The 16591-nt window shown below is 40.8% G+C and overlaps 1 protein-coding gene across 2 annotated transcripts in view; it reads left to right on the forward strand.

The window, feature by feature from the left end:
- Positions 1-16591, forward strand: part of LOC308099802 (cGMP-dependent protein kinase 1) — a gene marked incomplete at its 5' end in the record, with an annotated part of 171419 nt that overhangs the window by 51618 nt on the left and 103210 nt on the right. For both annotated transcript variants that reach the window (XM_080448600.1, XM_080448599.1), the window contains one exon: positions 15809-15922. In XM_080448600.1, the coding sequence (XP_080304726.1) occupies positions 15809-15922 (114 nt within the window). The remainder of the gene's footprint in view (positions 1-15808; positions 15923-16591) is intronic.

Here is a 16591-nt window from a genome sequence, read left to right on the forward strand (position 1 = left end):
AGAAGCAAAGATTTGATTAAAAAATATTCACTGAAATTCAAAGATTTGCACAAATTTCCATGATTAAAAAAAAAATCAGATCTACAAGCTCTTAGCGCCGCGGCATTCGGTGCCTCGCTATGAGCTTGTATATCTGCTATTTTGGAATAGCCAAAGTATAAGACAATGGTTCCCGGATTGAATGTGTTAAAAGCCACATTAGTCTGTTCTGCTAATGCTCCAGCAGCACTCCGATAATCCTGCTCCACATAAATAATTAATACGATAAAAACGGAAACTCGGCAGCAGCAGCGCTAACTGCTAATTATTATACGATGCCGTGATCTCTGGTTAATGCGAATGCAAAACTAGCGTTTTCACTGTTGCTGTCGGATTGGGAAAAAACCTTGTATGTCCAAAGCCGTTATACCGCTAATGAAATGGAAAAGGGAACCTATGTGGCCCAATGGATCCAATGTAGTTAGGTGCATTTGTTGACCTGGCATCCTATAGTTTGTATAGTATACTGTTAAGACTGATGCTAGGTTCTTGGTTTACACTGTCTCTATGCATTTGATGTATGCGTTTACCTTGCTTACTGTAAATCGCTCTGGATTAAAGGGATAGTTCACCCCCCAAATTAGTTTTTTTCTATCGATTAGTCACCCCATGGAGACTTGAATTCATGGATATTTTTTTGTTTTGTCGCATTCCTAAGCCAATAATTTGATGACCGGCAGCGGTTCTGGTAGGAGACACAAAGAGTCTCCTTTGTATCTCTTACCGGAATCGCTGCCTACCGGTCCGCTGGTCATCAAATTATTGGTTTAGGAATGCGACAAAAACTAAAAAATATCCATGAAAGTCTCCATGGGGTGACCGATATCGATAATCGATACTGTAGTTTGGGGTGAACTACAGTACCCCTTTAAGAGCGTCTGCTAAATTGTAAATTGTAGTTATTATTTAGTCACAAGCTCTCGATACTTCTTCATTGGTTCAATATTTTTTAAAAGCCACACTGACTTAACCACTTTCACTTTGTAAAAATGCCAAAACGTAGCGAAAATAGCCGATCTTTTTGCATGACACTCTTGTACGATAAAGTAGGGCATTAATTTACAAAAGAGATTGCATAAATCTTTGCATAAAAACACATCTGTGTAACCATTATTTCATACTTTGACTATTCAGAAATAGCAGATATACAAGCTCATAGCGCGGCACTCATGAGCTTGTAGATCTGCTATTTTTTTAATCGTGGAAATGTGTGAAAATCTTTGAATATATGTAAATTATTTTTTAAATAAATATGGAGATACGAGGTTTCTGCCCGACGACCGCGACTACGATATTATCAATCACCCTGTCTAAAGCTGGGAGACTGTAATCTGTGTGTGATGATGGCTGTGGGAGCTGCAGAGATGGAACAGGCCCATTATGAGGCCTAAATGAAAACGGAGATGGGTGCTGGGAGGGTTAGGGTCGGGTGACTATCTGATGATGGGGGACATTCAGTGATGCAAGACGTATTCATATTAGTTTTTTTAATTATATACAAGTAGCAATACCACAATATAATAAATACTCCGTAAGTCCTGCATTCAATGTTTTACTTGGGTAAAAGTACAAAAAGTAAATGGTATCGAAATAATACTTACAGTACTAGGCCTGTCACAATTATTTTAGTTTTAACCACTTTATCCATTTATATGTTGGCTATTCAAAAAAGATATACAAGCTTGAATATCTGCTATTTTTGAATCATTATTTTTTACATAAATCTTATCTGCTGGGGGTCCCTGGCACCAAACCTTTAAGATGTGGGGTCCACGGCCAAATACATTAAATACAATTTAGCGGTCCTTGATATGAAAAAGTTTTGAGAACCACAGACGTAAATGGGGGTCCTTGAAATTAAACATTTTGAGAACCACTGCCTTATAGGAGATATTATTATTATAATTATTTGTATTCTATCACAAAGGAGAGTCTCCCAGGTTTACACTTCACATTGTGATAATACTGTATTTATTATCAACTGTATGTACTAATGTGACGCACCATACTGTAACAAGCCTGTTGCCTTAAGTTGACCCACTTCCTGTTTGTATGTCACTGCTATCTGTTGTGATTAAAACATTTAATTAAAACTTAATTAATGGACAGTGAAGGTCATGGTTGTGTCGTCAGGAAGAGTTTTAGTTCAGTGGTTCTCAAAGTGGGGTCCAGGGACCCCCAGGGGTCCTCGAGGGGGTTCCAGGGTGGTCCCCTGCAAAATTATTGATAGTTATAGGAACCAAATGGACCGTTCACAGGTCTGTAACTCTGAGTTGTTGGCATGAAAGAAGCGGACCAAGTACAGAATATTAATAATACATTTTATTTATATTGCACTTTACATTTGAACCAAATTCCAAAGTGCTAAAAGACAAGATAGAGCCCTGGAAAGACACCGTTTGATGAAGTATAGGGTTTATGTGATTAATGGTTCTTTATAGAACCTTGGTCTGAAAGGCTCATTCTGCTATATGCACTCAGAAACCCCAGAAAAATACATTTTTTAAAGACTTTCATGTTCTGAATTACCTTCCGTGTATTGCAATTTTCTTCTGAAAAGAATGAAAGAAAATACTTCAAAGGTGCTTTTTTTTCTCTCTTTAAAGTTTTCTTTTTTTTAAAAGCTATTTCAAAAGCATTAACGCATTGAAAGAATTTAATTCTGTGAACCTTTTAGATTCATAACCTCGGTTGCCAGGCTGGCTTTGTCAGAAAGAACGCCTGGGGAATGTTCTTTGTGAAAAGTGAATAGAATGGAATGGTGCTGGGCCATTGACACTAGGTCAACTATTGATTATTATTAAAGTAGCTCCCGTCTCATACGTAGCTGCTGAGGGGTTTGATCCCGTAGTTGGACCTGGCTGATGCGCTGATATTCAGTCTGGCCTAATACCGTACTGTCCACTGTGTGTCAATGTTCCAAAGATAAGATGCAGATAGCTCTTCATGCAAAAAGATATATTAATTTACTTCACCGTGCAAAACAGCATCTTTTGGGTTCCATAACTAGATCAGATGAATTAATCAATATTTTTTACAAACATTTTGCACCGTGGTGATTTAAACAGCACGTAAACAGCGGTAACCTGCGGTCAAAAACCATTGCCCTTCCGGCTCAAACCTCCTACCCATGGCAGTGAACCTGACCCCTATATAGCCAACAGCGCCACCCCATGGTCACATAAATCCATTTCACATGTTTCACCGATTTGGCTCTTACAATAATTTTCTTAGCGATTACTCTATCGATTACTTTTTCCGATTAATCGAATAATCGAGAAGAGTATATTTTTTATATAATCAATGAATCGATTAACCACGTAAGCGTTGTTGTATATTTTTTCACACATGTACAGTACATGCAATAATGGTAAAAATAGCTTGTGACACGTTGTCAGCTTGTAGATCTGCTTTTCACCAACAAAAGGTTTAGAGGGATGATGTCTTAAATGGTGCTCTTGTGTGCAGTGCACAATACCTCAGGCAATGTTTTCATAAATGTACCTTCTACTTTTGCCAATCGATATGTACAGTAATTTAGTTTCAGACCCAGGTGGGCTAAAACACAGACAGCCTGTGGTCTTAACACTGTTCGTCACCTCTCAATCACAGTTTAGCCACGCCCCCAGCCATTGAGTTTGTATACGACGCCTAAAAGGCCAAACAGAAAAAAAATCAATTTTATTCATACGTTCCAATGTTCAAAAACTGCGCCAAAAACACAATTGAATCCTTGATCGCAATTGACGATATATGACGATTAATCATCAACTTAAATGTTGTAATCGTGACAGCCCTGTACAGCACCTAATAAAGGTGCTTTGTCCAAATATTATGTCTGCAGTAGGTGTCGGGTGCCTGTGTGTGTGGGACGTGTTTAAATTATTATGATAATAATCTGTGGTTTGTGTGTGTGTGTGGTTGTTTGCCTGTTTGTGTGTGATCATTGTGTATGCACAGCTGCCTTTGAGTGTGTGTGTGTGTGTGTGTGTGTGTGTGTGTGTGTGTGTGTGCGTGTGTGCGTGTGTGCGTGCGTGCGTGCGTGCGTGCGTGCGTGCGTGCGTGACAAGCGGACATGCACCAGACTTGTCTGAAGTCTCTTTCTGCAGTCCTTGAATAGATCTCAGACTCTGCTGCCAAAATAACTGTTGAGCATCAACGTTCTCTCCTCCAGCATGGACCTTTTTTCCCCTCCAGAGATCTAATCAGTGTGTGTGTGTGTGTGTGTATATGTGTGTGAGTGTGACACATAAACGTTGGTCTAGGGCCAGCTTCCCTCCAGCCCTCAATCCTCTAATCAAAACAGTTTGGGGGGAAAATGTAACAGTTGACCACAGGTCACAATAGCACCATGGTTGGAAGTACTTTACTTAAGTAAAAGTAGAAATACCAAATTATCGAAATACTCGAGTAAAGTGCCTGTGCGTATAAAAACATTCTCTCGAGTTTTGAATCTGAATTTCCTCAAAGGTTGAACTGATGTTTCATGAATTAATCATCTTAATCATTGTATTTTAGCTACTTGAAGAAGTCTCTATTTTTGTGGGGTTTTAATGGTTTTGTTTCTTTTTATACCCCTGGGCAGTGTGTGTTTATACATGGTTTGCATGGATTTGTGTAATCGGGTGGGAAGAGTAGGAATGCGTTCATAAAGGATGTGGTGTTTGTACTGTCAAAGAGACAACTTGAGAAAATCAATACAAATATTGAAACAACATTTGACCAAAAAGCATTTGCACCAAAATATACTTAACTGATTCACTGCCAATCACGTAGATCTACGCGAACCTATTTAAAGCCGTCACGTGCCAATCGCGTAAATCTACGTGAACTGGAAAAAAAAAAAAAAAAAAAAAGGAGATCTAGACTCCTATCCACTTCCTTGTTAACTTAAAACTTAAAAATTCTGTATCTCGGCTCCTGAGTACTTTATTTTTTTCAATGAAAAACTCTGGCACTGGCTAAAAAAATATGAAAATACCTCTGGCAGTTAACCCATTAACTGCCAGAGGTATTTTCATATTTTTATAGATCTACGCGATTGGCACGTGGCGGCTTTAAATAGGTTCGCGTAGATCTACGTGATTGGCAGTGAATCAGTTAATGGGTTAATGTACCAAAAGTAAAAGTACTCGTTCTCAAAATGTGTCAAAACATCTTTCAAAATAGCAGATTCTGATTTACAAGCTCACAATGCAATGCAACATCTTGTGATGGTAGATTGGCTATTTTAGTGTTTTAGAGTATACAATGGGGCTTAAATGGTTAATGTATGTTTTGTAATAATAATCTAAATCTGCAAAGTAACTTGTGACTAAAGCTGTCACATAATTGTAGTGGAGTGAAAAACAACAATATTTGCCTCTGAGATGTAGTGAAGTATTAAAAACATGGAAACACTCAAGTAAAGTATAAAGTGCCTCAAAAGTGTTCTCAAGTACAGTACTGGAGTCAATGTACTTAGTAGCTTTCCAGCACTGACCTCAGGTCAGAATAGCGTGCAGCAATAATAACCTCCAGTGGTGATGACCTTGTGTTTGGCCTGTGGGAGGAGGATGTTACCTCTGATCCACCATCAGCATGTCGTCCCCAATGGACAAGAATTATCGTCTCTGTCTGGCGGAAACCTTGGATGTCCAAAAACTGCAATGGAAAAAAGAACCTTTGATCCCATGTCTTTATTATTTAGTCACAAGCTCTTGTTAATACTTTTCATTGGTTAACATATTTACATTTTAGGCATTTAGCAGACGCTCTTAATCCAGAGCGATTTACAGTAAGCAAGGAAAACACAAGGTAATACATCAAATGCATAGAAATAGTCATCTAGGACATCATAGGTAAACAGTAAAATATCAAAAAATAAATAATCTGTACATTGAAACTATACACACTATAGGATGCCAGGTCAACACATGAACTACACATTATGTCTACATAACATGCTATCTAAATTGCATTTAACCTTTGCATAAGCCTGCAAGGTCGTCAAGGCTAGGGCAAGTGCTATTTAATAAAACCTACAGACACACTTTCACTTTTTAAGCTTAAAAACTAAATAGCCAATCAACAAGCTAGCAACGCGTCACAACGTGACACTTTGTGAGCCTGTAGATTGACAATGTTTTGCTACTTTTGTGTGACACTGTAGCAGTGGTGGAAAAAATACGTAATTGTTTTACCTAGTAAAAGTATCAATTCTGCAATGTAGAAGTACGCTGTTACAAATACGTCCGGAATTCTAAATTTACTTGAGCAAAAGTACAAAAGTATTGGTATCAAAATATACTTAAAGTACAAAAGTAAAAGTACTCATTATGCAGAATGTCCCGTTTCACAAGTTTCCAGAAGTATAAAAATGTATTACAATCTTTTGAAAATGGCAGATCTACAAGCTTGCCATGGGCTTGTAGATCCGCTATTTTCAAATGGCTGAAATGTATAGGGCTGAAGTGGTTAATGTATGCTTTGTAATGATAAAAGTTAAAAGTTAAAAGTATAATATTTGCCTCTGAGATGTGGTGGAGCAGAAGTAAAAGCACTGAAAATTAGAAATACTCCAGTAAAGTAAAAGAAATACCTCAAAATTGTACAGTACTTGAGTAAATGTACCCCGTTACTTTACACCGCTGGCATTCACTTACAAAACAAAAAACATAAAAAGTTGAAATATGGAGATGCGAGGTTTCAACACATAATGTGACCCTTTGAGTAGAGGCGGAAGAGCAGGGTCTGGTGTCTGATGGGATGGTGGTCACATGTTGATCCTCATGGGACTCATACATACACCCCCACATCCTGTTTCTGCATGCTCCACAGTAAACAACAACAACTGGCCATGGAAGTTTGTGTTTTTACACCTGACCCTTTAACACTCGGCGTTATTTATAGATCTAAAGAAAGCAGTGGTTCTCAAAGTGGGGTCCGGGGACCCCCCCAGGGGGTCCTTGAGGAGGGGGTTCCAGGGGGTCCTCCTCAGAATAATTTGTTAAAACAGCGTCACTCACAATCATTTTATTTAACCACTTTATCCATTTATACGTTGGCTATCCCCCCAAAAAAGGGGGTCCCTGGCGCAACATATTTTCAGATGGGGTGTCCGCGGCTAAATACATAATCGTTTTGGGGGTCCTTGACATGAAAAAAGTTCGAAAAACCATTTCCTGTATGTGAAAGACTCCAGGAAATGAACTGTTTTGTTAACTCTAATTTAGTGTCATGCTAATAAGACAGCTGTATTAGCATTAGCAAGTAGTGTAAGTCAAAGTGTCGTTTGATGTGTCTGTCAGACTCAGTGGTGGAAGAAGTCCTCCGATTTATTAAAGCAGCACTTTTTTATGAATACAATTTAATTGTGTCCAATCTTATGGTAGAGTAATACAATATTGCTCTTCTATTGAGACATTTAGATCGTGTCTCAGCACTTGCGCAGGAAACCGGGTTGAAATCCGAGGTAGAAGAGGGAAGTCTTGCGATGCGACACATTGTGAGCTTGTAGATCAATATACAATAGGGCTTAAGTGCTTAATGTAAAACAATCTGAATCTCCAAAGTAACTTGTAACTAAAGCTGTCAAATAACTGTAGATGAGTAAAAAAGTACAATATTTACCACCGATAACGTATTGGAGTAGATGTATAAAAAGTATTGAAAAATTGACACACTCAAGCAAAGTAAAAGTACCTCAAACATTACTAAAGTACAGTACTTTGTCACTCACCCCAGCGGGGGTCTGTCCTTTGTTGTCTGTTGTGAACTTTTCAAGTTTTCAGCTTATCATGATTATATCATCCCTGTCGGGCTGAAACCTTTGCAGCCTATCTCCACTGCTCCAACGTGTTATGTTTTTTTTCGTCATTTAATGTCCTACTTCATCATACAAGAGCTGTCAAGCAATAGTAGCGAAAATAGACGATATACAAGCTCACACATGGAGACACATTGTGAGCTATTTTCAGTATTTCTGGAAAATGTTGTTACAAACTGTTTGTTTTTGGACACACAAGGTTAAGTGGCATCATAGACTTTTGGCTTATGCATTATGCCATGCATTCTCTTCGTCCACCACTCGTGTTGCATTTGGCCTTCATCACATTACGTTGTCATTGACTGAGTCATGAGACAGGAAACCAGAAAACTAAACATATGCAGCAAGCTCAATATCTGGTCCGACATATCCTCGTTGATCTCAGAGGATTTGGAGCCAATAAATGTTTGCCTTTTTGGAGGGATAGTTGGCAGCACTGTTGGCATTGCTCTTATAATGTGTTCTTGTCTTGGTAACTCCCATGTGCAAGAAAGTGTTTACGAAAAAGCAGAATACTGTTAATTTGGAATCCAGCGAGGCATTGAGCTTGTAAATCTGCTATTTTCACAATATATCTGTGGAACCGAGTCAAACTGAATTTTATGCCTCAGCTCCTACATTCCAAGTACTTATCAGGGTGGGGGGGTCCTAGCCTGGGACCAGACGAATTTGCCAGTGCAAATAAATAATTGCCCTCGGCGATTTGGGTCTGGCACCGCTCCGTTGTGAATCCATTTCCTGCTCCCGAAGTCTGGGGTGACTTCAAATATGGGAGACTGTAATTGGTATTTGGTTGTAGGTCTAACCATTTGCGTCCAGAGCCATTGTTTTGATCCCACCCCTTGGGAAAAAAACATCCTCATAGAAGCACCAGACTCATATATCCACGCAGTGATATAGTCTGGCTACGTGAGGCTAGGGGGGTCCCCAGTTCAAATATGATTATTATTGCGCTCGCGGCCTGAAAAGGTTGAGAACCACTGCCCTAACCCACAGACCATAGGTAACGTTACAGACCGCTCTGAGCTCTGTCTGTTCGGTCCGGTCACACACACACACAATACCGGGCAAACCATCAACCAGGCACTTCAGTATTCCTGGGGGGCCAGAATGCAGCGCTCTGATGCTTCTACAAAGGAAAGCCTGTTTCTTCATCATGGCCTTTTTGAATACGGTTGAAAAGCGGCTTGATGAAATGCAAATGTGTTTTTTTACTACTGCCAGCCGCTCTGTCTGTCTGGGTGAGACTGAGACTAGTATGTGTTAATCTTCTATTTGACTATGATTTGAATATCGCTTGCATGATGGGAGTTTTTGTTTGCTTATCCTCACACAACTATAGGCTCTTGCGTCACCACTTTCCACTCGCATCTCATTGTTCAATTGTAATGATAAAAGCAGGTTGGAGCAGTGTTGCTCAAACATTTTCATGTCAAGGACCAATTTTTTTTTAATATATTTAGCCGCGGAGCCACATCTGAAAATATTTTATGCCAGGGACCCCCATATGGAAAGTGTTTTTTTTTTTTTTGCTTGTAGATAAGCTATTTTCGCCAAATAGACAAAATCTGATTAAATCTTCATTACAGTATGTAACTTTCCTCTTCTACCCCGGATTTGAACCCGGTTCCCTGCACAAGTGCTGAAATTCCTACCATTGAGCTAATAGAGCCGGCCTGCTTGCTCAGGGGATAATTTGAATCTTGTACATCAGGTGAAAATTTGTGTCAGATCCTGTGTCTAGGTGAGACATGACCTTTGACACAATCTAAATGTCGCAGGGAGACTAAATACAACCACCCCAAAAGTCATGGGGTTAAAGAGTTAAACCATACATATTATTATATAGTGCCGCTTTAAAGTGGTTAAACTGATTTTGATGCTATATTAGCTTATTTTGCTGGGGACCCCCGCAAGGGTCCCCGGACCCCACTTTGTGAACCACTGGGTTAGACTTATAGGTCACCCCATTAGTGTGCGTGTACTGTACGTGTTTGTGAGCCTCTGGAATAATGAATAATGATGTCTCTGAAAAAGACACCATTTATGCCATTCATGGAAGTCCAGTAATTGGATTAGCTTGTTAATATTCATACATTTATTTCTGCTCCAGTAATTATCACACACAGGCTCAAATCGGGAAGTTTTAAAAATGTAAATGGACATCTCTCTCACTCCACAGGAAATGACTGGAGGCTGTTAACGTCTCTTTTTACAGTACCTGATGCATGGGGCTGTCACTGTCCTCGCATGAACCCAACCACATGAGCACACTGTCATGCCTCACAGCCAGTATGTATTTTGCCGTGGAGCCCCTTCTGAAAATGTTTTGTGCCAGGGACCCCCAGAAGAGACGATTTGTGTAAAAGAAAACTTTTTTCAGATTTAAAATAAGGTTTTAAAAAATAGCATATGTGCTGCGAGCTTGTAGATCTGCTATGTTTGAATAGCCAATTATAAAATTACAAAGTTATTATGATAAATATCTTCCGAGTTTTTTTTGCCCATGATTTTGGGGGGTCCCACTTGCAATATCCTCACGGCCCACCAGTGGGCCCCGACCCACAGGTTTGGAATCGCCAGTCCCAGACGACCTTCAAAGGAAATCGTTGTTCTCCAAAATCAATCATTGAATGAGTTCCAGTCTGTTATCTTTATTCCTCATATATTTTCATAAGATACCAAGAAGCTCACGTATTGTTGCTGTCGGGCAGAAACCCTCCTATCTCCATATTATTTTCCAGTTTTTTTTGGCTGTGTTTTTTTGTAAATTAACACCCTACTTGATCATACTACAGCGTCACGCAAAAGCATCAAAAGTAGCAGATTCGCGATGCGCTTCGAGCTTGTAGATCTGCTACTTTTGCTATTTTGGACTTTGAATCCTGAAAAGTAATAGTTTTGCACATAATGAGGTTTCCACCCGACAGAGACTATGTATAAATGGGTCTGTTTATCCTTGAGCTGTTTCTTATTGTGAGGCAACGACATGAATCCAGTCCATGGAGCCAGGCGGGGATGCATCCACGATGAAGCTTATCTGCAGTAAATACCAGCTGTGATGTCTCAGTCGCACACCACTGGGCCAGAGGATTTATGATAAGAGTCTTCTTGCTCACAGTCACTTATATTTAAAACAAAACCGCCTTTGTTTAACAGGGAGTTAACAGTAAATGTTTTGCTTTGAAATAATAAGCCATAAAACCAGTGGTTCACCCAACCTTTTTTTTCCCCTTGGAGCCCACCCTTCCTCTGACAAAAGCTGAGATCCTCCACATGTGCTCACACACAGACACACACACACACACACACACACACACAAAAGCGGCAAAAGTAGCGGCAAAACGCTCCGCTGCGTGCCGTGTTTCGAGCTTGCAGATCTGCTCCTTTTGATGCTTTTGTGTGACGCTGTAGTATGATCAAGTAGGGCGTTAATTTATGAAAAAACACAAAGTTCAAATATGGAGATGAGAGGTTTCTGCCCGACAGCAACGATATATACTAGATAAACGATAAATAGCTACATAAAATTTAAAAGTAGTATATTTTTTACTATTTAAAAATGTTCTACTAACTCCACAGTAGAGACGAGTAGCGGAGCAGATAAGTGCTACGATCTTTCAATTTATGATACAAGCGTGAAAATTGGCATGAGCAGTCCATGGGTCACTTGACAAGAAAATTGTCTGAGCCATTTGTAATTTCAAGATGGCGGCCATTTTTCAAGATGTCCGACACCTTAGTGGAGCAATTAAGTTATATAATGGTTTATTTGGTGATACAAGCATGAAAATGGGCATGAGCAGTCTCTGTGGGTCACTTGACAATAGGCCACCCACAGCTACTTGAAATTTCAAGATGGCGGCCATTTTTTCAAGATGGCCAACACTTTAGTGGAGCAATTAAGTTATATAGTGGTTTATTTGGTGATACAAGCATGAACATTGGCATGAGCAGTCTCTGTGGGTCACTTGACAATAGGCCACCCACAGCTACTTGAAATTTCAAGATGGCGGCCATTTTTTAAGATGGCCAACACTTTAGTGGAGCAATTAAGTTATATAATGGTTTATTTGGTGATACAAGCATTAAATTAGGCATGAGCAGTCTCTAAGGGTTGCTTGACAAGAAAACACTCCCAGCCACTTGAAATTTCTATTTTCAAGATGGCCGCCCCCTGGATCCTCAAAAGATGTTTTTTTTTCCATTAAGGACGATTATACGATTATGATTATTATGCTAAAGAACAACTTTTAACACATCACAATACAGTTGTGTTGATTTGTTGATCATAGATTAGATAAGAGTGAATATATGCACTACCAGGGCACACTGTTGATATATCACTGCTGTTAACACATCCACCGCCAGAGGTTAATCTCATAATGTACTCACCAGTGCCAAGGTGTTTTTGTTGTTTTTTTGTTTTTTTCATGTCGCCATAGATCTTGTTAAAATCCTTAAGATTGAGCCGTGAACGGTCTGTTTACATCCGCGAGATCTCCCTGTATCTCCCAGTGAAGATCGCGTGTCAAACGGGGCATCCATGTTTGAGTTAGAGCGGATTACGTTAAACAGTGAAATGCGAGGAGAAAAAACTACAGGAAGAGAATTGAGTTTCAGTTTCGTCTGTAGAATGGGAGTGGGTGTGATCGTCGAAACCGGATCCCAAATAATTCTATTTCCTGTCATCAAACCGGAAACGGAAGTGGATCAAAAAAATTCCGAAAGTGCACCCGGACCGCGCATGCGCGAAAAGACCGCAGCCCGTAGGACTACGGGCTCGGCGCTTAACCGTTGGATTTAACGGCCCGTAGAACTACGGGCCCGGCGGTAAAGGTGTTAAACTCAGAGTGGGGTTCAATGTCAGCTAATTGAAAGTTAGTATCCCAAATGCTGTCTAATTTACCCCAAAACCGTTAGATAGCCGCGCCTGAATTGACAGGTTGTGCCAGCGCGGGAGAGCCGAGCCAAGGTTAATGGGGTTTTAGTTAACCGGATGGTGTACAGATCGCACAGGATTTAAATGGCATTGGATGAACGATCGGACTAAGTGTAGGGTTAAGGCACGAACTTAGTTGTATCCCATACATCAAAGTGCTTGGTAAAGGGTGGTAAAAGGATAAACCCTCGGCCTCTGCCTATGCTGCAGACATGGCAGAAGCCATCATAACAGTTGTGAAAACTAACTGGGACAGATGTTTCATTTGTCAGCAGGTCACCAAGGAAAAACTCATTCAGCCGAGTTTATTCAACAGAGAGCACGATCGTACTGGTTATGATACCATTGCAAGAAATGTTCCATTATTTCATAAGATCAATGCTCTGCCTATCTTACTTAGTCCAACCCGACTCGATGAAGGTGATGGCATAGAAAGCACATTGACAAGAAACAGAGCAAAATATCATTCAAGCTGTAAACTTAGGTTCAACAACACAGAGCTGGAAAGGGCCCAAAAGAGAGCATCTACATCTGCTGAAGACACCGAAGATACCAAGATATCCATGTCAAGAGGCCAAGAAGATCTAATGTATGACAGGTCCAGCGATGTCACAACTGTGAACGAGGCCAGGCTTGATCTCTTTGCCAGAAAGCAAAGACAATATGACTTGATCCCGCCAACTCAAAGAGATTGCAAAGAGATCAAAGAGATCAAAAGCAGCACTCAAAGAGCATGCCAAACGTGCTTCTTATGAGGCTGGATACGTGTGGGGACAGGCATTGAAGCGACATCCACAAATGCCGAGCCCATCTGACTGGGGATGGGTGGAACAGGACGAGAAGTGGAAAGTCTTCTGAACTCCACTTCCACCTATTGCGGAGAGTTGTTGGGAGTTGACCAAATGTGGGTGCACCAAGGCATGTACTGGAAGGTGTAAGTGCTTCAGATATGGACTCAGTTGCACATCTCAGTTGCCGCCATCTTGAAATTTCAAGTAGCTGTGGGTGGCCTATTGTCAAGTGACCCACAGAGACTGCTCATGCCAATTTTCATGCTTGTATCACCAAATAAACCATTATATAACTTAATTGCTCCACTAAAGTGTTGGCCATCTTGAAAAATGGCCGCCATCTTGAAATTTCAAGTAGCTGTGGGTGGCCTATTGTCAAGTGACCCACAGAGAGTATTCATGCCAATTTTCATGCTTGTATCACCAAATAAACCATCATATCACTTAACTGCCCACTAAGGTGTCGGCCATCTTGAAAAATGGCCGCCATCTTGAAATTACAAATGGCTCAATTTTCTTGTCAAGTGACCCATGGAGACTGCTCATGCCAATTTTCACGCTTGTATCATCAACTGAAATATTCTGCCAGAAAAAAGCATTTATCCGCTCCACTAGAGGCCTCACGCCCACTTGTGATCTTTGGTGTCCCTCCTTACAGTATAACTAAGAGTCCTGTAGTTACCGTATATAAACAAAAGTATGACCTTTTGAACTGCAGGTTGTTCTGTGTTTTTCAGGCTCAACCACTTAACCCATTAAGACCTGAGGCCGATTCTACAAATGCCTTCTAAATCAGTAATTCTCAAAATATTTTGTGCCAAGGACCTCCAAATTGATATATATATATTTGGTCGCGGACACCCGTCTGAAAATGTTTTGTGCGAGGGACCCCCAGAAGAGAAAAGATTTGTGTTAAACAAATTATTAAAAATGTTTCAAACACGTTCAAGATTTTTCAAAAATGTTCAAAATTAGCAGATGTACAATTTCCGCAGCGCGCCACGAAGCGACGTGCTTTGAGCTTGTAGATCTGCTATCTTTGAATAGCCAATCCTAAAGATGCGTTCCCGGTTTTAATGGGCTGAACCCAGACACATCTCTGACAGAGGTCCCCCAAGGCTCTATACTTGGTATTCCGCACATATTTTCCCCTCTACACCAAAATGTCGCATTGCGATGCGTTGTAGATCTGCTATTTTTCCGCTGACTATTCTCCCCCCAGAATAGGGACGTTATAGGGTTCATGTGATTAAAGTAGAAACAATGTTTATATAGCAGTGCCATTTAACAGGGTCAAGCAAAGGGCTTTTGGAAGAGGCCAGTGACCTTTTGGAAGGTCCAAAGCACTCTGCATCCTTATTTACTCCCAGACAGTCTAGGATCAGTCAAATACACTCTGGAGGCCTGAACCCAGAGGAGAACACAGTCCCTTAAAGAGCTCAAACCCCATTCCATCCCATCAGAGAAACGTTGTCATCATTACTAGGAAGCAGGAAGCACTGTGCTATTAGTACAGTGTATTCAAGTCAGTTCAGTTCATTTATGAAGCACATTTAAAAAACAACAGTTGGTGCTGTACCATGAATAGAAGTCCAACTAGAAAAGTGCGCTCCTCAGAGCATAGGACCACAATGGAAACAAGTCCCCAGGACTTTTTGTGTTATCCTTTTAGCCTTATTGTCTGACTCTACCACGTGCTGTTTACATTTCTGACTAATAAAGAATTAATTCAATCAATCAGTCTCCACCAGGCCAGGTTGCCTACCCAACCTTGGAAGTCAATCAACTGGAATGGAATACGAAAAGTCGGACTGATACATCTTGATCACATGACTCCAGAGATAATGTGTACCGGTTTGTTGTGAGTTTTGGACAAACTAGCAACAACTGTGTTTTTGAAGTAAACGCAAAATGGCGGAAGATCTTGTCTGAAACAAATGGCCGGGGAGTTGCGTCATGATCCACAAAATCCAGGTAGAAGCGTTGAAAGCCGACTTTTGACCGTCGGATAGCAGCGGGCTTGTTATTGAAAAAGACGTCAAGCCATATGCTATTTCTAGCTCCCATATTAGCTGTCTGTCTGTGTCGGCTCTCAGGTGCATTCAGCAACTTTTTTTCGCACCTTCCAATCGACTGATTTCCCGACTTCATTCGACTGCCAGCATGTAGTAATTTGTCTGTTTGGTGGAGAGCTACCTTAACATGAAATGTGGTTGCTGTTTGTTTCAGATGGAAAGGTGGAGGTGACGAAGGAGAGCGTCAAGCTCTGCACCATGGGACCAGGGAAGGTGTTTGGAGAGCTGGCTATTCTCTACAACTGCACCAGGACCGCCACTGTCAAGAGTGAGTCAACACAGACCTTTGAAATGGTCTGTCGGGTGGAAACCTCTCATGTCCAAAACTGTAACTTTTCAGGATTCAAATGCAAAAGTATCCAAAGTAGCAGATCTACAAGCTCGAAACACGGCGTGAAGCGACGCGTTTTGAGCCTGTATCTGCTACTTTTGATGCTTTTGTGTGATACTGTAGTATGATCAAGTAGGGCATTGATTTATGAAAAAACACAAAACGTTAAAATAGTGAGATAAGAGGTTTCTGCCTGACAGCAACGAAATATGTGCGTATGTGCTTACGTGCGGGATGGTTGTGTGATTTGTGTGGTTTCAGAACTTGCATCCAATAGCTAGGATTACACGCACGCACACACAGACAGACAGACAGAAAAAAAACACCCACCAGCTATTTTATTGACTGGGTGTTGCAAAGGAAGGCCCTCTTCATCTGCTGACTGTATGAACCAACAGTCCCCAATGCAGTGGATGGCTGTGTGTGTGAAAGGGCTTGCCCCCCCTGTCATTATGCAAATGGAAGGTGGGACTCACTGATAAGCATTTTTCCCCACTGACGAGGTGAGAAACGCTGGCCATTTACCAAGACACATTTTCACTCCACACAGCAGGTTAAGTGCCTTCACTAGAACGCTCAGGCTAATTGAAAGGCCAGCTCCATTTA

Source organism: Gymnoscopelus braueri (assembly GCF_963280865.1).
Source record: "Gymnoscopelus braueri genome assembly, chromosome: 14".
Classification (NCBI taxonomy): domain Eukaryota; kingdom Metazoa; phylum Chordata; class Actinopteri; order Myctophiformes; family Myctophidae; genus Gymnoscopelus; species Gymnoscopelus braueri.